The sequence below is a fragment of the Galleria mellonella genome, unplaced genomic scaffold, assembly GCF_026898425.1.
Source record: "Galleria mellonella isolate WM207_F2 unplaced genomic scaffold, CSIRO_AGI_GalMel_v1 utg36, whole genome shotgun sequence".
In the NCBI taxonomy this organism is placed as follows: Eukaryota; Metazoa; Arthropoda; class Insecta; order Lepidoptera; family Pyralidae; genus Galleria; species Galleria mellonella.
In genome coordinates, this window is record NW_026442086.1 from 6,572,466 (window position 1) to 6,593,770 (window position 21,305).

The 21,305-nt window shown below is 35.3% G+C and overlaps 2 protein-coding genes across 6 annotated transcripts in view; both read left to right on the forward strand.

Annotated features, from left to right (window-relative positions):
• LOC113520703 (CBP80/20-dependent translation initiation factor) overlaps nt 1-2,789 on the forward strand; it is a 50,956-nt gene extending 48,167 nt beyond the window's left edge. For all 4 annotated transcript variants that reach the window (XM_052897250.1, XM_052897251.1, XM_052897252.1 and 1 more), the window contains 3 exons: nt 168-358; nt 1,330-1,527; nt 2,295-2,789. In XM_052897250.1, coding sequence (XP_052753210.1) covers nt 168-358; nt 1,330-1,527; nt 2,295-2,516 — 611 coding nt within the window. In that variant the 3' untranslated portion in view covers nt 2,517-2,789. The remainder of the gene's footprint in view (nt 1-167; nt 359-1,329; nt 1,528-2,294) is intronic.
• A 2,734-nt stretch (nt 2,790-5,523) lies between these two features.
• LOC113520704 (formin-like protein) overlaps nt 5,524-21,305 on the forward strand; it is a 116,078-nt gene continuing 100,296 nt past the window's right edge. For both annotated transcript variants that reach the window (XM_052897466.1, XM_052897467.1), the window contains exon 1: nt 5,524-5,917. In XM_052897466.1, the coding sequence (XP_052753426.1) occupies nt 5,765-5,917 (153 nt within the window). In that variant the 5' untranslated portion in view covers nt 5,524-5,764. The remainder of the gene's footprint in view (nt 5,918-21,305) is intronic.

Below are 21,305 nucleotides of genomic sequence, written 5' to 3' on the forward strand. Positions count from 1 at the left end.
TTGTTTATAATTACTTCTTCCACCCAAATCTTCCATCATGAGACGATATTTTCTCATCGCGATCCATTTCTTACAGATTTTGTTTCTGCTATTAGGTACTATTCTTTTCTGCTGTAACTTTAATATAATTTCATTGTACTTTAATATTATAAATATTTTACCAACAGATCCAAATGCTGTATGTGCTCGGACCTTGATGGACGCCGTAGGGCACTTGGTGTCTCGCGCGGTGGAGTCTCCGCGGTACGCGTTGCCAGCAGCCCGACGCTGCATCGCGGTGGTGGAGCGAGAGCAAACCGAGACCTTCCTCGAGTCGCTGCTCAATACCTGCCAGCAGTGGTACCACGACAGGGAGAAGGTAATTGTGCTGATTAAAGTGTTTTGCTTCGTAACTTTACACTACTTGGTATTTTCTTTTGCAAATTTAGCAAACATTTATTTATATTTATAATAAGTTTACTATTGTAATCTTTTGGAGGAAACAATAAAGAGTATCTATCTATCTATCTATCTACACCTGATGAAAAGTTGCTACACTTACAGACAAAAATGTCACTACGAGCTTCACAGAATTCATATTTAAATTCATGATCGGTACTTAACGTCACGCGATTACAGGTACATAATATCTACACAGCTGGTTTTTATTGCCGACGTTTATTGAAGACGTTTGTGTATACGGTGTTTAGGGTGGACATAGACAATAATAATAATAATGTGATAATGACCGAAGAAATTGCGTAAGCTGCCTGAAGAAGACACCGTTTATTTCAGGCTTATCGTGACCACAACGTCGTATAATCCATGTTAAAAACGTCGTCAGTGATAAATTTTTTATATGTAGGTGCTATTTACTCTAATCGCGTCCGGATAGTTAATTTAGATATGTGTAAAAAATGCATAAATTTATAGTTTCACAGAACACACTGAAACTGTGTTATGTGTTATAACCGTATCTAATTATTTTATAACAAAATTTTCCATCCTTAATGAAATATACCCTGTGAACCTTAAATGCAGTTGTCTAGACAACGTAGACCCGTGCTCAGTACCGAGGTGCTAATGGGTGTTTTATTTTATAGGTGAAAAGGTATGGTAACCCCGCCTGCGCTAACGGGATACGCTGGCGGAGCACCAGTGAAAGGTGATAGATGAGAATGAAAACAGGCCAGTTAGCCCAGCATGATGAATTCATCAGGAATTAACTGTGATGGCAATGGGATTCTCAGTCGCCATTACTAACAATCCCTTTCTTCCCCCTAATGAGTGGTTAAGGTTAAAGTGCTTTTTTTTGTGGTATAATAAAAGTGTTTGCATGAATTCCGTCAGTTGCTGGGCGCCATGGTTGGTGGTGGGCGACCGCGGCTGATGGCGTTCCTGTCGTTCCTGCTGGAGATGTACTGCCAGCTGCGGCGCCGCGCCATCCAGCGGCGTGGCGCTTCTGCGCAGCCTGGACAGGTGTTGCTCACACTCATCTGCAAGTGCTGTGAGGACTGCATCCGCCAGCCCGTGCCCTCCGCCAGCGACGTGAGTGCCGCTATATCTACTCGTACTTAATCACTGTCACTATTTTCCTGCCCTTATTTTATGTTATTTGATGTCTCTAGGTAAGTCCAGAGGAAGACTTTGTACAAAAGTCGTTTGCTTGGGTACCTCTGCCCCATTCGTGTTTCAACCGTGAAGTAGCTGTGTTTCGGTTTGAAGGGTGGGATATGGCGTAAATTTACAGGGTACAGAAGAATAACACCTGAGTCCTCAGGAATGGCAACGCACGGGGGGTATCATGGGCGAAACAGTATACTCTCTTATGTCCATGGTACTGCTCATGCCTATAGGCGACGGTTACTACTTTCCATCAGATGGGCTGTCAGCTTGTTTTTGGCATTCTAAGTTGTATAAAAAAAATATACACAATTGTGGATTCTTACTACGATTATATATTTATTTGAAACTGTATTTTATTTTTGTTATGATTTAAATGTATAAATTATAATAAATAGTCTCTTTATGGTTCATGCTGACAAAACAGTTGCCATTTTAAAATTTATGAGCAAATCGAATTTGTAAGATCTTTGTCTCCAAAAATAATTACATTATTTGAATACACGAGATTTGTCTGCCATTTGATTAGTTCCGTGCTGCCTAGTCCTTTTCAGTGGATAATAACATTCTGAACCAAGCGTTAGAATCATAAAATAGCTACTATTTAAGAGAGCTTATGAACAAGTCTAAATTAAGTTGACGTTTATTTTATTCTATTAGACATGCGTAATATAACTATAATGGTGTTGTAGACGGAGAATCTCTTCTTCGTGCTGACGTACATCGGGCGCGACCTGGAGGCGCAGCTGCCCGGCGACCTGGAGCGGCTGCTGACGGCGGTGCGCGACGCCTTCCTCAACACGGCCGCCGCGCCCTCCATCCGCCGCACGCTGCTGCAGCTCATCGAGCTGCACGCCTCGCGCTGGCAGCTGCCGGGCTGCGCCGTACTTTATTACTACCCTTCCTCTAAATAGGACTCCCCACTTTTCTCTTAGGATTTATGAGAAGTATTTTAGGTGTACGAGTTAATGTCTGTACCCCTAATTACCCCTCAGATTCAAGATGTCTCTTTCCAAAAATAAACCTAAAAAGCTGACTTTTAGATTTGTAAACATTATTGAAAGGAGACATTTTTGGGAACAGATGGTCTAAACTCGAGTGGGTAGGGCGTCGTCTATATACGCCGATGCTTCCTGTAAAATCTCATTCGACTGAAATTATTGCCTTTGCGCAACTAAAGTACAGTTCCTAAATACATAATACACCTTTAAAAAAAGTATAATCTGTTAATAAAATAAATATTATAGAGCTGTAACCATTTCTTTGAGAATTGCATACTGATGATAAGCGCAAATGGAGTCTACTGTTGTCGGAACTGAAATATCGCTCCCAAGATAGTAAATGAAGAAGGGTAGATAATATAGCTAGAAAAGCAATATATTAGTTAATAGTACACAAAGGTTACAAGCATTTCTTGTAGATTGTTTGATTTCATTGTTCTCTTCGTATATGACCTGTGCGTCGAAAATGTATAGAAGATCATGAACATTGTCCTTTATACATATTAAAGGCACGAAGCTGCCATAAGCTCATTTATTGTGCCTTTACAGATTTTAGTATTTAATATAAGCCTATATCTATCAAGTTTGTGCAGATTGGTACTTTGTAGAAACAATGTTTTAAAAATAGGACTTAGTACCTTGTAGAAGCAAAACTTGACAGAACAAGGGAGAGAGCAAAATTATTATTGTAAGGTATTAGAAATTTAGCTTAAGGTGGATTTAAGTGGATGAGCGAATTATGCCTTAAAAGTATTAAAATGTACGTGTATAATAAGTAGTATGGACAAATTAACGGTGTACATTACTGTACGAGCTTCGCATAGTACTTCGTGCATTGTATCCTTTGTCAAGTTGTCTAACTTAGTATCATATGCTATCCCGACCAGCTCCTAATATTCGCTTAATCGTTTGCCTAGTTTACCACCTATTAATTAGCTTTGATTTATACATACAATATACACCATAAATATTAGGTTTTTGCACTCTGGTGTCGTGATTATTATATAAATCAATAAATTATATTAAATAGTTTACAATGAATTGTTAAATATTAAAGATGCTTACATATTTATACAAGAATATACCTAACCATGTTTGACTGAAGTTATTAGCTAAAATGAACTGTTTCAGTGTTAATTATGCTTGTGATATTATAAATTTAAGTTATATATTTTCTGATATCTTCTCTGTTCTAACCAAAGACTGCACTGATGTGAAGATTTCATTTAAATTATTAACAAGGAAATGTATCGCCCATTTGTTGAAGCTGGACCAAATTTTCTTGTGTATTTATTTTTCAAACTCTTTACTATTAAATATATTTATAGTATAGAGATTGAAGTATAATTTGTCAGTGAATATTTTAAGTTCATTTAGTTGTAGACTGTTGTGTGATGAATATATCAATGAATAAAAGCTTATATTCTTTAGAGATATAGTTATGTAAAGGAAAAAGTTAAAAGACCGTCAACTTTTCGTTATTATTATGCATTAGTAGCCTAAGGTAATGGTATGTTTATAGAAAATCTAAAAAAAGAAAATAAAAAAAAATGGTGCTAACAATGATGTATCGTATAATTATTTTAATCGGATACGGACAGTAACATCGGTCTCATTACCGCTATATTTTGTACCTACACTTAAAACAATAAAATTATATATCTGTATAAAAATGTTTTATTTTCTGTCTCGATTAGCAGTACCTAAAATAATATTAGTTGGCAAAGAGAGATTAAGCATGGCGTAGGTAAGCAAATTTCCAACAAGATCAGATGGCGTAGTGCTGTGGAGAAATAAAAGTAAGGTCAAAGGGGCTATACGAGGCATCTTTATATCAAGATTCCTAAACTTTTAAGATAAGGTAACGCCCACCAAATACCTTTTTTTTTTATGGAACACCATATCAAATGATTACAAATGAAAAACGCTAAATAAAAATTGAAGCTTTTATTAGAATTATTTTAAAAGTATAACACTTTATAGTTTCCTTTAATTTTTAATGCGAGGAATAAAACTGTTTCACAGTATAAATAATTTTACCGTACCCTGGTGACTTTTTTATGTAATCTTGGGTTCGGGTGGAATCGCTGCTTTACACTACAGTAGAACCAGTGTGCATTATAATAATGTACACTAGTTCTACTGTAGGATTATTTATGATTTAAAATACATTAAACTGTCTAATGTATATTCAACGATATTACACACGTAAACAATTACGTTTTCTTATACTCAATTTCAATTTAAAAGAAAATAACCAGAATTTATAAATCCCGTCTCTAACATTTCTGCTAGCACCAATATAATTCCTTTTTTTAACTTGCAGTAGGTACTTTAAGCAAAAAAATATTTGTATAAAATCTATGCTACCAATTCCTTGAATAAGTCTATTTTACGCTATAAATAAGCCAGGTCTTTATAACACAAATGTATACATCAATATATTTCACACACTTATTTACACTATAAAATAAATATAGGTGTTTTATTTATTTATAAATTTATATAAGATTGTGAACATTTATTAACTTACATTGTATTAAAAATTGTATAGATACTTATATTTTCCAATTTCATCAATATACAGTCTATGCCGAGTCATAAATAATTTAGTTAGCGACTCGCCTACGTTCTGAACTCAGATGAATTACTGCTAATGACTTGTATTATATATGTATCCCGCTGTAACATACGTGTTACCTCGTATGACCACCTTTTTTCTTATTTTTCATATTGAATAAAAAGAATTACTATTTATCTATGTAATATTTAGAATTTTAAATCATTATCATATAAAATTATAATTAAATGTTCTACATCTATGTCTCAATAAAATTTTTGAACACAATCCACCTTCTGATTGGTTATTTGCTAGCCACTTAATGCTAACTTCTCTCTGGTTAGTCGTTCGCGTCGCGTTCGTACTTCACTTCAGTCAGTTTATTTGTTTCATTCATATAGTTCTTGTTCCGCTTCTTGTTTTGTTGAACGTTTTTATACCAGACTCGTTTAAGATCGCTTCACCGTGTGCTTTGTAATGTAATGTGATAGTAAACCTGATGATTTATTAATTGTCGTGATATAATAGTGCTGTTATCTGTGATAAAATGATGACTTAATCAAATATGTGTTGGCATTAGTGATTTTCGAGTTTTCGTAAAATGGGTTTGATAACGTCAAGGGATCAGACGATGTTGGACGGACCGACCGCGTCGGCGAAGAGTAACCATGTCCGTCAGCCGTCCACTAGGAACCGAACCAAGCCCCCGATGCCGGACCGGGATGAGTTGGAAAGCCGGTTCATCAAAGTTCTGGTGAGTCCATTTGCCGAAATCTGCCGGCACCTTTGTTTACAAACATACCTACTTACAGTTGTTAACTTTCGCACAAAGATATTCTTGTGGCAGTTTATGAATCGGTTACATTATTGTTTATACAACTGTATGGAAGTTATTTAATTTATTAATTATTTTCCAGTAGAATATATAATGTATAAATTGACAATTTACAAATTCCGTCTATTATTTTTTTTAAGTCGAGATAGATCTTCATTTAAGAGTAAAGGAAATGACAATTGGTGATAAATTTTAATTTGTACAATAATGTAACCCAAGATTACCCACAAGGGTTAGCAGTTGGTGACTTAACTATAGGGTCCTAAGCAATTAATGCCTTCAGTCCCCTCTCCTTTTATGTACGTAGGTATTTATATACACATACTAAATATGTAGAATATAAATAAATGTATTAATATAAAATTACTATGATAATTTGTTTTTCACCAATAAACTTTTTATCACTTTTAACATATTTATTAATTAAACTCTTCAATAATTACATTAAATTTATTACTTTTAGTATTTATACTTCTGTTTGATCTCCTTACACCTCTAGAATTTATGTTTATAATTTTTTTTCACCGTGACATTTATTCAATTCATTTGGGAAATGAAATTATTTGAAATAATTTTATAATTATTCATAAGAAAGCAAAAGTTAAAATAATTTTAAACCATGTTGTATAACCAAGCAATCTAATTTATAGTGTGTTTTAATTGATGCTCTATATGTAATGTTTAAACTTTTAAAAATATTTAATTATAATAATGTTAAAAAAAACAAACAGATTTCATTAAAAGATAATAATTAGAAAAAGGTAAATTCCTAATTAGGTATCCATTTTTCAAACTGCAAAATCAAGCAATCTGTCAATCCTTGAACTATTACCCAGTATGTTGATCCCTACATTTTGTCGTCCAGGGTAAACTTAAATGCTTTTATTGCATGGACTTTCAAAAAGAAGAAGGTTCTTGTTTTAGTTATATCTTTTTTATGTTGTTACCTCATAACTCTGCCAGTTTAATACATTTTTTTTATCTGAAAAAATATTCTTACAAATATACCCATAGAAATCTTATCAAAATTGCTTTAGTAGTTTGATTTTTAAATCAAAATAACTGGTTTTATCATAATTGAAGTTTTTTTTTTTTGGAACACAATCTCTATTCCTGTCAACTATCAACACACTGTTGCATTTCCTATTTAAAAGGAAATGTTGACATACTAGTAATAGTAATATTTTTAGTCAATCACAAACTACAAAATGTATCGAGCAATGCACATCCCACATCCGTTACCGATTTCAACATCTTTGTTATCAAATGGTCATTCAAACAAGGCATTATCATAACAATGTTTCCTTCCTCTTTATCTAGTTTCATAGTTTATTCACATAGAAATTGTTCAGATAATGTTTTAAACATAAGCGATTTATATCCAATAATAAACTTTATATGTATGTTTAGTCATCTAGTCCATGTAAAGCTAAGTTACTAAGCTAGTTTGGGTGACTGTATTACCTGTAAAGAAATCCTACTAATATAGTCAATGTGAAGAAAGTTTATATATTTGTCACTTTATTACACCTAAACAACTGTCTAGATTTGAATTAAATTCAGTATATAAATAGATAAATTAAATAATTAATATTTAATTAGGGGGGTAAAAAGGTTTTTAAGGGTTAGCAACATGTGCGTAATACCTCTGGTAGTACAGGCGTTCATATCAGGTGGGCCGTATGCTTATTTGCCACCTCAGTGGTATAAAAAAAAATAACATGTAAAAGGATACTTTATAATACAAAGTCAAGGCCATGATAAATACCTAGCTATAGTTACGTAAATAAATGTCTTGAAGTAATATGTTAAATAAAGTCAGACTGGATGATGAAATACTATTTTTCTTATCTTCAATATCTGACAACAGTTACCATTAATAAATGAATTAAATTTTGTATGATTCATATCCTCTGTATCAATGTATTTCTCAGAATACACTGTAAAAATATGTACTATGATCTAGAAACATGATTAAGTACTTTAATAGAATGTACTCAAGGTTGCATTATTTTTCTTGGAGGACTTTTAATAAAGTAAGCTCTCAATGCACCTATATTTATTTTTGGGGATGTGAATCAAAATCAGGTCCAATTCTAAACTATTTAGACCTATTCTGAGGCACCACTTCTCTAAATCTATCTCTTTATATCAGCCTTGAACTGTCCACTGCAGAACATAAGTTGGGGGGTAGGGGGTTTGCCAGTAGTAGCCATGCTTGGCAGGCGGATTGGCAACCATAGTTGCCAATCCGCCTGCTTTAAGAGGGACGCTCGTGCTTATCCCTCACCTTCCCTTAATATATCATACCTATGCCGAGACCACACGGCCAAATTAATTATCTCTTAATCTATTCTTTTATTTCAGCAAGTTCATGGAATTACTGTTGTTGAAGTTTTATTAACTGAAATTATAATAACTTTGGCTTAAATTTATTAAAATATTTTATTGGTCTTTGCAATAATGATTTTGCTGTAATATCAACATGAAATTTTAATTTTAGAGATTGGTTTAGAGAAATGGTGCTCAGAATTGACCTTATTATCAGTTGACCCAAAAAATTTACGGACAAACAAATTTAAGTAGCAATTAAAATATATTACAATTTTTAACATTAGTCGTAACTTTAATATTGACTTGGTTGGTTTATTGTCTATGGTGCGGTTTATGTCAATAGTCGATGGTTACCATTTTCAATCAGTTTGTTTGCCATTTGTGGAATAAAAAAAAATCTGTACCCACAAATTGTAGCCTGGTGTATTAACACCAAATACATCGAAACACCAGAGACACGCGCTCTGATAACCCTAGTGACATAAGTAGTTGATCTTAAATTCTGATATAGTAAAATTTCATTGGCCGATTGCGCTCCTCAAAGCATAGCAAGCAATTCGCTTAATAGCGGGAGTGAGATAATGGTCTGGCCTATTTTTGCCTTTTTTTTCATACAGCTTACATTCCATCTTTTTTAATGGATGTTAATGGAATGGTAACCCCGACTACGCTAATATACGCTGGCGGGGCACCAGTGAGGGATGATAGTTGAGAATGAAAAAGCAAGTCAGTTAGCGCATTGTGAGGGACACATCTGGAAAACAACACGACGGTTTCCAAGTTCCTACGTGGAGATCGATCTGACACGGGTATATTGCTCCCAATGGGAATGGCAGTTCGCATTACTAACAATCCTTCCCCCCCCCTCCCCTTGCATTCCATCTAGACAATTACCCAGACAACTGCATAATCTCTTTTTTTGCACAACTTAGAATGGCAAACAATCTGACGTTCCACTATCAGGAAGAACATAACTTCTGCATAAATCACTTGTATATCTACGAATGATTAGAAGTTAAACGTAGCCACCAGGCGTCACTTAACGTCATAGAGGGATCCATTGATGCTATTTTTATACTACATATCTCGTACACAGCGTTGCAGCTGTTATCGTCTAAAGGACATTCAGAGCAATTAGTGTACAGAGTGCATTTTGTAGCAAGAAAAATGTGGTTAACATGTCCAGGCATAGGGCATATTTTTTGGTAAGGAGGAGGGGATTGTTAGTTACTGGGACTAGCGGTTCCCTTGCTAGTAGTATGCTTTGTTTTTTTTAACGAGTGAAAATGGATTGGAAAGTCCGATTGTGCTATCGGTATACGTTAAAGGGTCACCAGTGAGGGATGATAGCTGAGGATGATGTCAGGTCAGTTGGCCTATCATGACGAATTCGACAAGAATGAATCGCGAAGAAGTTGACGTGATAGGGTATATTGCTAGCAATGGAGCTGCTAGTTCCCTTATTAAAACTGTCTTCCCTCCAATATGCTCTGTTTTTTAATGGGTGATAATAGAATAGTAATCTTGCCTGTGCTGTTAGTATATACTAGTGAGGCATCAATGAGGGATGATAGGTGACGATGAAAGCAGGTCAGTTAGCCCATCGTGATGAATTCCACAAGATTTAACCATAATAGTTTCCAGGGAAACCACAGGGACATCGAGATGTAACAATGTACCCATGTACATGATCATGATTTTAAAAAATCCATTACTAACAATTCCTCTCCCCTTTTATATACGTAGATATTAGGTAGATATATTTAATTTTGTGTTTACATTATAATTCCGTTATTTATTTGTTACGGGGTGATTGTAAGTCATCAATGTTATCGAATCAGGTCAGGTTACGTTACGTTAATATCAGTGACTTATAAAAGTACTTATCCAGTCCACTGTCGACCACCCAACCGCAAAACATATAAAACGATACTGCATAATATTATATTTATAAATGGAATCTGAACTTTATTGTATTCAACTCTGGTACAGTCACTGTAGTATGGAAAACAGTTGCTGTGGTTACACTAAGGCTCTATACACAATGACGGTACTATATATACGTAGGTAGAATATTCATATCTATACTTATAGCAGTATCTATATATTATTGTTACAATATCTATATACTAGCTTTTTTTTTATACAACTTAAAATGACAAACAAGCTGACGGCCCACCTGACGGAAAGTGGTAACCGTCGCCTATAGACATGAGCAGTGCCATGGACATGACAGAGTGTACTGTTTCACCCATGATACCCCCCATATGTTGCCATTCCTGAGGACTCAGGTGTTATTCCTCTGTACCCTATAAATTCACGCTATATCCCACCCTTCAAACCGAAACATAGCCATGCAAACACAACTACTTCACGGTTGAAACACGAATGGGACAGAGGTACCCAAGCAATCGACTTTTGTACAAAGTCTCCCTCTGGTAAACGTCCAATAACGACTGTTATACAAGAAATAATGCTGAATAACAGACTTTCAACATATTCGAAAATAGATCCCCGACCGACATGGGTGATATCGAAATGGGCGAGGAACCTTTTCCCGCCAGATATTGGGTTCCTCTATACATTGTCTAGAGGAACCCAATATTTATATATTGGATATCTATTTATTGGATTGGTATATATATTACCTATGCCTACTTCAATGCTAATATTATAAAGATGAAAGATTTGATTGTTTGTCTTTTTGTAATGGATTAACTCAAAGATTACTCAACCAATTTTAAAAATTCATTCACCTATACAAAGCTACTTTATCAGAAAGAAACATAGACTAAGTTTATGTTATTTTTTATAAACTCTGTTTGTGTGAAGTCGGTAGGAGGCAAAGGAGTTCTCAGTAATGAAGTACAACGGCCCCATTGATGGTAATATACTCTATCAACTTGACCTTCATGCGGTCTCCCCCCAGAAACCATCGTGGTAAATTGCTGATGATTTCGTCACGATTAGTTAATTGATCTGCCTTTTCATCTTCACCTATCATCCCTTACTAGTGTCTCGCCAACGCATACCGATAGCATAGACGGGATTATCATTCCATTATCATCCATTATCCTCACCTATCATCCATACTGATACCACGCCAGCCCAAGCAGGTTTACCTTTCCATCATCATACATGGTATACGAATCCATCTCCTTTTCAGAGCATAGATAAGATAGAATTAGAACGAGATAGCAATATACTTGTAACCATAAGAGGGCAAGGTACTGTTTTATCTACCTCTACACCATCAAGGTCTTTAAAAATGTTGCAGAAACTAATGACCTATCGGCATTTTCCATTCTAAAAGTTTCCTCACAGACACGTTCCATCAGTGCCACTATTATATTCATTAGAACTTAGTTAAACGCAATTAACTACCATGAAAGCAAGCGGACAATTTATCACGAAGGAAGATGTCATCAGTCCAAGGCCTCTGTCAACGGTTTAACGAGCAAATTACACGAAACTGACTCCATGCGTCATGACTTATATCTGACCTGCTCCCAAAATAGGGTTAACGTCGTACCTTGACCCCGATAGGGTCGGTCAAGTTATCATAAAGATAGGTATCACTTCGTTGCGTCATCATTAGTATCGGTCGACAGGTATCAAATAAAACACATTCGATTGTTAAAAATCGAATGCGTTTCATTTGTACAAGTATTCTACTAATATTACTTGTGTGAGGGTGTCGCCCTCTGCAGTACAGAGTTTCTAAGCCGCTTTCATCATACAGAAAGACCTCTGACATGGCTTAAATAATAATGACTTAATTATGCCTATTATGATTCATCTCGTGTGCCCAGCCCAATGGTAAAGTAGGTACATTTTCATGAGCCAAATTTTATTAATTGCATCGTACTATAAATCACATAAATTAGCTTTTTAGACCGCAAAGAATGCCTTTACCAATTAATATTGGGTTTAAATATGGTCCAATGTTGGAAAATCTCGTTTACCCAGAAAATACCTATTCACCAGCCGGTAGCACAACTGCAATGCTTCTGGCGTTGTGGCTGCTCCTGGGCTGCGGTAGTCACTTACCATCAGATGAGTCGCATGCTTGATTGCCCCCTGTGTAATAAAAAAAAACTAGAAAAGTTCCAGTTTCGCGGTCCCCCTGAAAACTGACGTGATAAATTCCTTGTAAATTTGTCACAATGGGCCTACAGAACCTTCTTCATTGCAAGCAGCGTAAACCAATAGTATTGCCGTGTGGTCCGGCCACCGCTTCCTTTCCTGTGGATGTCGTAAGAGGCGACTAAGGGAATTTAATCGTCGAAGGTTGGGCAATAGCGACCCTCTGAAATCATTATCAAAGCCTAACTGCGGTTACCAATCACTTGCCAAGCGTGACAACTACTGGCAAAATCTCCCAAGGGGGAGGCAGTATAAATTAAAGGCTGATATGATGAAACCAATAGTGTAGATGGAGTGACTATTCCATAATAAATAATTAAAAAAATGAGTTCGAATTAGAAATGTGTGCTGGACCTGGCAACCTTAACCACAGGCTCATCTAATGGTGGAACAGTACAGGTTCTCTATTAATCATCGTATCGGCGGCCGCGCGGACGGCGACTGCATTCCTTCGCACCTATGCCGTGGCGTCTGCTTGCACGCGATTATTGATCCGACCCGCACGCATTCCGGATTAGACGGCGTTGGGACAGTCACATGAGGCTTTTTTTATTGATAATAATAGAATAGTAACCACTCCTGCGCTCATTGGTATACGCTGGCAGGGTATGTACCAGTGAAGGATGAGAGGTGAGGATGAAGTCAGGTTAGTTGGCCCATCATCGCAATGAATTCATCCCAAATTAATCAGGGTCTACCATAGGACTCATTTGCATATTTTGTTTGTCATTCATCCTACCATAAAAGTCCAAAGGAACGACATTTTAACATTTTAAATATTGATACATATTGCGTTATTATAAAATAAAATTTTTGTTTCGTTGAGTTCCGAAATTTCGAACTCAATTTCGTGTTTTTGTTTATACCAAAATCGAACCAACAAATGAAGTTTAACATTTCGTTCGTCATACATTCTATCATAAAAGTACAAAGAAACAATATTTTAACATTTTAAATATTTCCAAACGGCTTGTATTATGTAATTTTGACATCAAATTTGTGTTTCGTTTGGCTCCGAAATTTCGGATAACATTTCATGGTAGGTCCTCAGGTTATTTCAAGAGGGGACCGCTTGGAGGTCGATTTTATATAACGTTATCGACAGAACGCATGGTGTTAAGTGATCTTCATGGTACAGTTCGTATTTTCATTTTACACAAGCGACCAGTAATCGGATGAGTGGGATAAAAATTGGGTTGTCTTTTTCTAACAGAATACTACATATAATTGAGAGGTAACAACAAACAAACTTACTTTCATGTTTATAATACTAGTATCTCTTTTTCTATATCTTGACTAGTAAGTAAGTGGTGAGTATGCGAGCTGTCGTATCGCTTACAAGCTCATTAATCGTCACCCATTTGAATGTGGAACAGGTTCTTATATGTACTCGTAGGTTTGTTGATCTTTCACCTCGATTATAAATATTAAAATATTGTAATGTTCGATACAAAGGGACAGCAGAAGGGAATTTAAAACTTACACGAATGTATAGAATTTCGTATCAGAGGGCCTACCATAAAATATTTTCCGAAATTTCGGGGATGAACGAAATAGAAATTTAATGTTAAAATGACATAATACATGCCGTTTAAAATTATTGAAAATATTAAAATATGGTTCCTCTGGACTATTAGGATAGGATTTATGATGAATGAAACGTTAAGCTCCATTTACTGGGTCGATTTAGGTACGAACAAAAACACGAAATTGAGCCCGAAAACTCGAAATTTCATTTCATGGTAGGTCCCCAGGTATTATAAAATAATGAATTTATATTTTACTGTCCTATTCATGGTTCAACCGTGAAGCAGCTTTGTTTCGGTGTGAAGGGTGGGATATGGCGTGAATTTACAAGGTACAGAGGAATAACACCTGAGTCCTCAGGAATGGCAACGCATGGGGGGTATCATGGGCGAAACAGTATACTCTGTTATGTCCATGGTACTGCTCATATTTATAGGCGACAGTTACCACTTTCCATCAGGTGGACCGTCAGCTTGTTTGCCATCCTAAGTTGTGTAAAAAAAAGGGTTTGGGAACCGCTTACTATTAGACAGAAAATATCCTTGATCATCTTATCTTATCATCATCTTAACTTGTCACAGTGAGTTGCATCAAAATCGGTTCAACCGTTAGCGGTGGGGGAAAGGGATTGTTAGTAATGGAGACTGAGAATCCCATTGCTAGCAATATACCCAACCAGGTCGACCTCTTCGCGGTTCTGGCCTGTTTTCATTCTCATCTATCACCCTTCACTGATGCCCCGCCAGCGTATCCCGTTAGCGCAGGCGGGGTGACCATACCATTTTCACCCATCAAAAAAAAAAAATAACCGTTAGCGGTGAAAACCAAGTAGTTAACTAAAGTTTTACCTTTGTAGTTTTATAATGTCAAAACAATACATTTGTATCAGAATTACGCTGTCAACAATACAACGAGTTTACAGAAAAACGTTATATGGTTACAAAGGTATTTTGTTAAAAAAAAAGTAAGCTATGAAGATTTATGGTAGTAAAACCAATCGCGTGCCGTGCCTGACCATCACGCACACGCGACTGTCAATGGCGTATGGTTTTGTCCATTCATTATTAATTAATTGTCTAAATATTGTTTGATTTAGGGATTTTTTTAGTAAGTAATTTGGCAGATGTATTTTTTAAATGACTTCGGTTCTTTTTTTTTTTAATTTTATTGTATGTTTTAAAAAGGCCTTATTTTCCTAATTGTCCCATACATTCTTTTGCCAATAAAAACAAATGTATTAAAATATAACAAGATAAAGGAAATGATGCAAGTATTATATGGGCTCTTAAGTCGAAATAAAATACTTAATTTGCCTATTTTCAACCAACTTAAAAAAGAGGGAGGTTCTCAATTCGATTGCATTATTTTCTGTTTGTTCCATCATAACTCCGGTCGGTTCTAAACCGATTTGGATTTTTTTTTATCTAATAGGAATTATAGATTGGCCCCATACAAATTTTATCATAAATTAGTCACAATTGAAGTAATTTTTTTTTTGTAAGACACAATCTTACATTATTAACCTAAAAGACTTACTTTTCCGATTGTCCCATACTTCCTTTTATTGTATATTTTTACAAAAGTCGATTGCTTGGGTACTTCTGTCCCATTCGTGTTTCAACCGTGAAGTAGTTGTGTTTGCATGGCTGTGTTTCGGTTTGAAGGGTGGGATATGGCGTGAATTTACTGGGTACGGAGGAATAACACCTGAGTCCAAAGGAATGGCAACGCATGGGGGGTATAATGGGCGAAACAGTATACTCTGTTATGTCCATGGTGCTGCTCATGTCTATAGGCGACGGTTACCACTTTCCATCAGGTGGGCCGTCAGCTTGTTTGCCATTCTAAGTTACATAAAAAAAAATGACTAGATAAAGGAAATGCTGCAAGTGTTATGGTATTAGGGTTCTTAAATCTAAATATAGTAGGTACTTAATTTGCCTATTTTGAAATATTTACATTACCCACTTATTTATCAAGCTGTTGCGTAAAACTCGTCTGTATGAGAGCGAGTACTAATTCACCTAGGTTTAAACAAACAAAGCCGATAAGTTTATTTCTTTAAACCGTTGAGTAAATCGAGATTGTAGTCCGTCTTATTTAGTTTCAGTTAAACCATCAATTATCGAGTGCGATTCCACTCGGATATAATCGAAAATTCGAGTTTTTTTATTGAAACTCATGTATACTATACTATGTATATCACTACTGCTCTTACAATGTTTACCATTCGCGGAAATTGCTACACAATTTTAATTCTTAAACGTGTTTCTCTTCTTAACTGTGTTTTGGTTTACACGTGCGGGGTACCAGTGAGGGATACTAGGGCATTAAAATTGCCTCTTTATACGTATTGCAATATGATTCATTTTGTGCAATGTTTATATTCCAATAAATAATATTGCTTCAGTTGTAACTATATTTTTCTATGAGTGAGAATGAAATTGTAATCTCATCTGCGATATCGGTAAACGCACGCGATGCACCAGTGAGAGATGACAGGTGAGAAATTCCACAAGGATCCACGGTGGCTTCCTGGTGAAACCACGTGGAGATCGACCTTTTATATATACCCTATATTTTACGTTACTAACAATCCTTTTCTACCCACTGTTAATAATTACACTTGGCTTGTATTATGATTCATGTAAATCTTTTATTTTAACTCTGTCTGTGTATATCGAAAGCGCAGGCGGGGTTACCATTAAAAAATCCCTTCTGGTCTGAGGAGAGGGGATTATTAATAAATGGGATTGCGAGAGGGGAAGGGATTGTTAGTAATGGGGTCTAACTATCTCATTGCTAGCAATATACCCTGTCAGGTAGATCTTCACGCGGTTCCTTCTGGAAACTAGCATGGTTAATTCTAGTGGAATTGGTCACGATGAGCTAACTGACTTGCTTTCATTTTCATCTATTATATAATCTCTCACTGGTAGCGTATACCGATAATGCAAGCGGGGTTACCATTTCATTATCACCCCATTAAAAGACCATTCTATTCTCATTAAAAAATACCTGGTCTCCAGAACCAGGCTACTAAACCACTAGGCCACGGTTCTCTGTAAACTAAGTTCAATGAATATTTGCAATTTGACTACGATTGCATTTTAATGGCTTTATTACGTTAACACAATGTAACTGACGGCGACAACGAACACTAATTTATGTGTTTGTTGCAATCAATTGCATTGCATGATGGCGAACTGGAATTATGCATGCATAAGCACAAATCACATGCGATGCCGGATCTGCGGACACTGAATTACCTACCTGGAATCTCGTCTTATGCTAGGGTTGAACAGCAGTTTCAATATATTTAAAAGTATTTTAATACGAGGGCACAGATAATATAATACTATACTAGTACAGATACATCATCTTGAACAAACAAGTGAAAAGTCCTAAGTCGGCTTATTCTTCGGCTTAATGTTTAGTTGTTCATATGTGCGCTAAATGCCGCTACTTTTCTAGACGCTCACCAGCTCGCGCTAATAAATTATTTTTTCTATATTTACCGATTTGGCGATAGTAACCCTGCATTTGAGAATATTAAATTTGGTATTACAATAGAATCTCTCCAAGTTTTTTAATATCTGACAGAGTTATGAGGTAACAAACACATAAAACAATATATTTCTTTTTAAAGTCATTTGAAAATAGGCACAGGACTCAGAATTGCATGATGTTTAGTTAATCATCATCATCATCATATCTTTGAGGGTTTTACCAGTAGTTGCCACGTTTGGCAGGCGGATTGGCACCCGTAGTCAAGCTTTAAAGATGTTTTAAAAGGGACGCTGCTGCCCATCCCTCGCCCTCCCTTAGTTGCCTAAGAGGCACCCACGGGAAAGGAAGGGGTGGCCTATTCTATGCAGGGACTACACGGCATCATGTTTAGATAATACTGAAGTGTTATTATTATTATTTGGAGTCTTTAGCCAACATAGTAAAAATATAGTTTATAATGTATTCCTAAATTCCTAACCTTTATCCCTGTTGACGTACCTAGCTCATTTAGTCACAACGTCGCATGTCTAACAATTCATGTTTAATCAATAACCACGTCATCTACCGGACACCTGTAAATAGCTGCAGAATTCTGCATACATTATAATCGAACGTATCAGATTCCCTTTGATCTTTATGTATGAAAACATAAGGATTTAAATTGAACTATCATGTAGTTCGCATCACAATCATGGCGTGTCGCCAACTGTGTCGAGTGATTGATCAATCAACAGACATTTAAGTGTAAAAGACTATTTATTATCTATTTAATTAAATTAATAAAAAACCATTACTGCATTATTCATCTGTTCTAAACTAATATTACAAAGAGAAATGATTTGATATTTTTGTTTATAATGGATAAAATAAAATAAAAATTAAAAAAAAACTACATTATCAGCGATATTATGATTGTTAATGTATGTATGCATGTAATGATGTTTAATATTTTTTTTTCTATGTTTCTCTTATTAATATTTTCTTTTTTTTTTCGCTTTATCCTTACCACTCAGTTAAAATTATATCAAATTATACTCTGAACTATTTACATTATTTTTATTATACACACACCGCACAGACAATCACCAAAAATATTGCTCTTTTTATTTTATATTTATTTTAATTATTATTTTCACGTACCCTCAAATGGGTTAAAGCTGAAAATCATTGTTTTGTTCCTTGAACAATGTTCCACGCTGACCTTTTTGTATTGCTGCAGATCACACATAATAACACAATTTTATAAATCTTATGTTGTTTTATGTATTATCTGTTCTTATGAACATGTTGTGTGTGATTAGTAACAAACAAATAAACGATATATCTATCTATCTATTACATAAGCTGTATTTTGTTAATAAAAAAACATGCGAAGCTGTTATTACGATATAAAATAAATTAAAATATTAATTACTCGCTAGTATATTGGTTAAGTCGACTATTTTAATCATGAGAATATTATTAACGTTAATATCAACATTAACATTTTTTTTTAAATAAAAGACACCAAGGAACACACATTGGATTTAAATTTATTTAAATTTAGAATCACGTATTTAACACATATTCAACTCTGATGTAGCCATTATCTGACTAAAAAATTTGCACATGTTATGGAGAAGTCTTAGTTACCCCATTTTCAAGTTTGTGACCCCATAAGCAACATAATTATACTATGAAAATTTCCTATAAACTTTATGGAAAGAGAAGAATTTATGCGCCATTTTAACCTGACTGCTGAACTTGAATCGGAAATTTTTTAACATGTCTGTGAATTATTGATGTCTATTAATTCCTCTCTTTACATGAGTAGGCAAATAAGATAAAATCGTATCTGAGAAATTAGTTAAGGATACGATGGGACTCATATACTTAAAGATGGGAAAAGTCCTTAAAATTTAAAAATGTAAATTTTGCACTGTAATGAAAAGTACGTATTTATTATATATTTTTTTATACTGGGTGATAATGGAATGAAAATCCGTGCTATATCGGTATACACCGGCGGGGTACCAGTGAAGGATGATAGGTGAGGATGAAGCAGGTTATTCAGCCCATCGTGACGAATTCAACAAGAATTGTTCACGATGGTTTCCAGGGGGAACCACGTGGAGGTTGACCTGATAGGGCATGTTGCTAGCAATGGGGCTGTCAAACTCCATTGCTAACAACCCCTTTCCCCCCGTATTTATTATATTATCTGAATAAATAGTAATAATAATTATTTATTATATTAAAAATATCTATAAAATTCAATTATGACAAGATTTATATAGAACCAACACGAAAACAAAAATATTGCAATAAAAATGATTCAAATCACATGAATGCAGAACCAGCGAAGGAAGACGTGACGCAACATACAAAACATTCCTTTTTTTTTGGAGTCGTTGAGAACAACAAAATATTCGTTGATGCGTTTACGTAAAAGCTTTTCGTAGTTTCCCTTCTGAGTACCTCTGTACTGCATACGAGTTGCTTCGTTATAGCGACTGATTTTGAAACGTTGCCAAATAAAATAGCACTTTCTATAAAGGAGCCGCGAATTAATGTTATCTATAGGTGTATTTCGACAATTCTTATAAGACGTAGTCTCCAGAGGGAGACTTTGTACAAAAGTCGATTGCTTGGGTACCTCTGTCCCATTCGTGTTTCAACCGTGAAGCGGTTGTGTTTGCATGGCTGTGTTTCGGTTTGAAGGGTGGGATATGGCGTGAATTTACTGGGTACAGAGGAATAACATCTGAGTCCTCAGGAATGGCAACGCACGGGGGGTATCATGGGCGAAACAGTATACTCTGTTATGTCCATGGTACTGCTCATGTCTATAGGCGACGGTTACCACTTTCCATCAGGTGGGCCGTCAGCTTGTTTGCCATTCTAAGTTGTATAAAAAAGACGTGTCGTACGCACGATGAATATTTCGGTGACTTCGGCACTTGCTAATATGTGAAAAATGGAACATTGGCACTCGTGATCTGAATATGTTTATATTATATTGAATGTGCGAGTGATATCTTGCTGGTTGTACCAATTATTATTTACTTTTCAATCGATTTCAAAAAAAAGGTTCTCAGTTTGTTTATTTTTTTTTATCTTTATTTGTTACCTTATAACTCTGTCAATTGTAAATCGATTTTGAGTCTTGAAATTTTGAAATTTTTTTCTGAAAGGATATATAGATTAGTCCCATAGAAAATTTATCTAAATAGATTCAGTAGTTAAGTTTTTAAATCAAAATAATTAACTGGTTTTGTCACAATGGAAGTAGTTTAAGTACCAGAGGGAGACTTTGTACAAAAGTCGATAGCTTGGGTACCTCTGTCCCATTCGTGTTTCAACCGTGAAGCAGTTGTGTTTACATGGCTGTGTTTTGGTTTGTATGGCGTGAATTTACTGGGTACAGAGGAATAACACCCGAGTTCTCAGGAATGGCAACGCATGGGGGGTATCATGGGCGAAACAGTATACTCTGTTATGTCCATGGTACTGCTCATGTCTATAGGCGACGGTTACCACTTTCCATCAGGTGGGCCGACAGCTTGTTTGCCATTCTAAGTGGTATATATATATATATATATATATATATATATATATATATATATATATATATAATTTAATAAAATTGAAATTAATCACAAGTTATTGTAAAGATCGTTAAAAAATATACTGTTTCGAAGTATTCTGTATTTCATTTCTGCTTACATTTATCATCTATTAGAAAAAGTCCTCTGAGTTTTCGCACCATACAGCAATTATTCAAAAAGTTATTATGGTACATGGTATACTA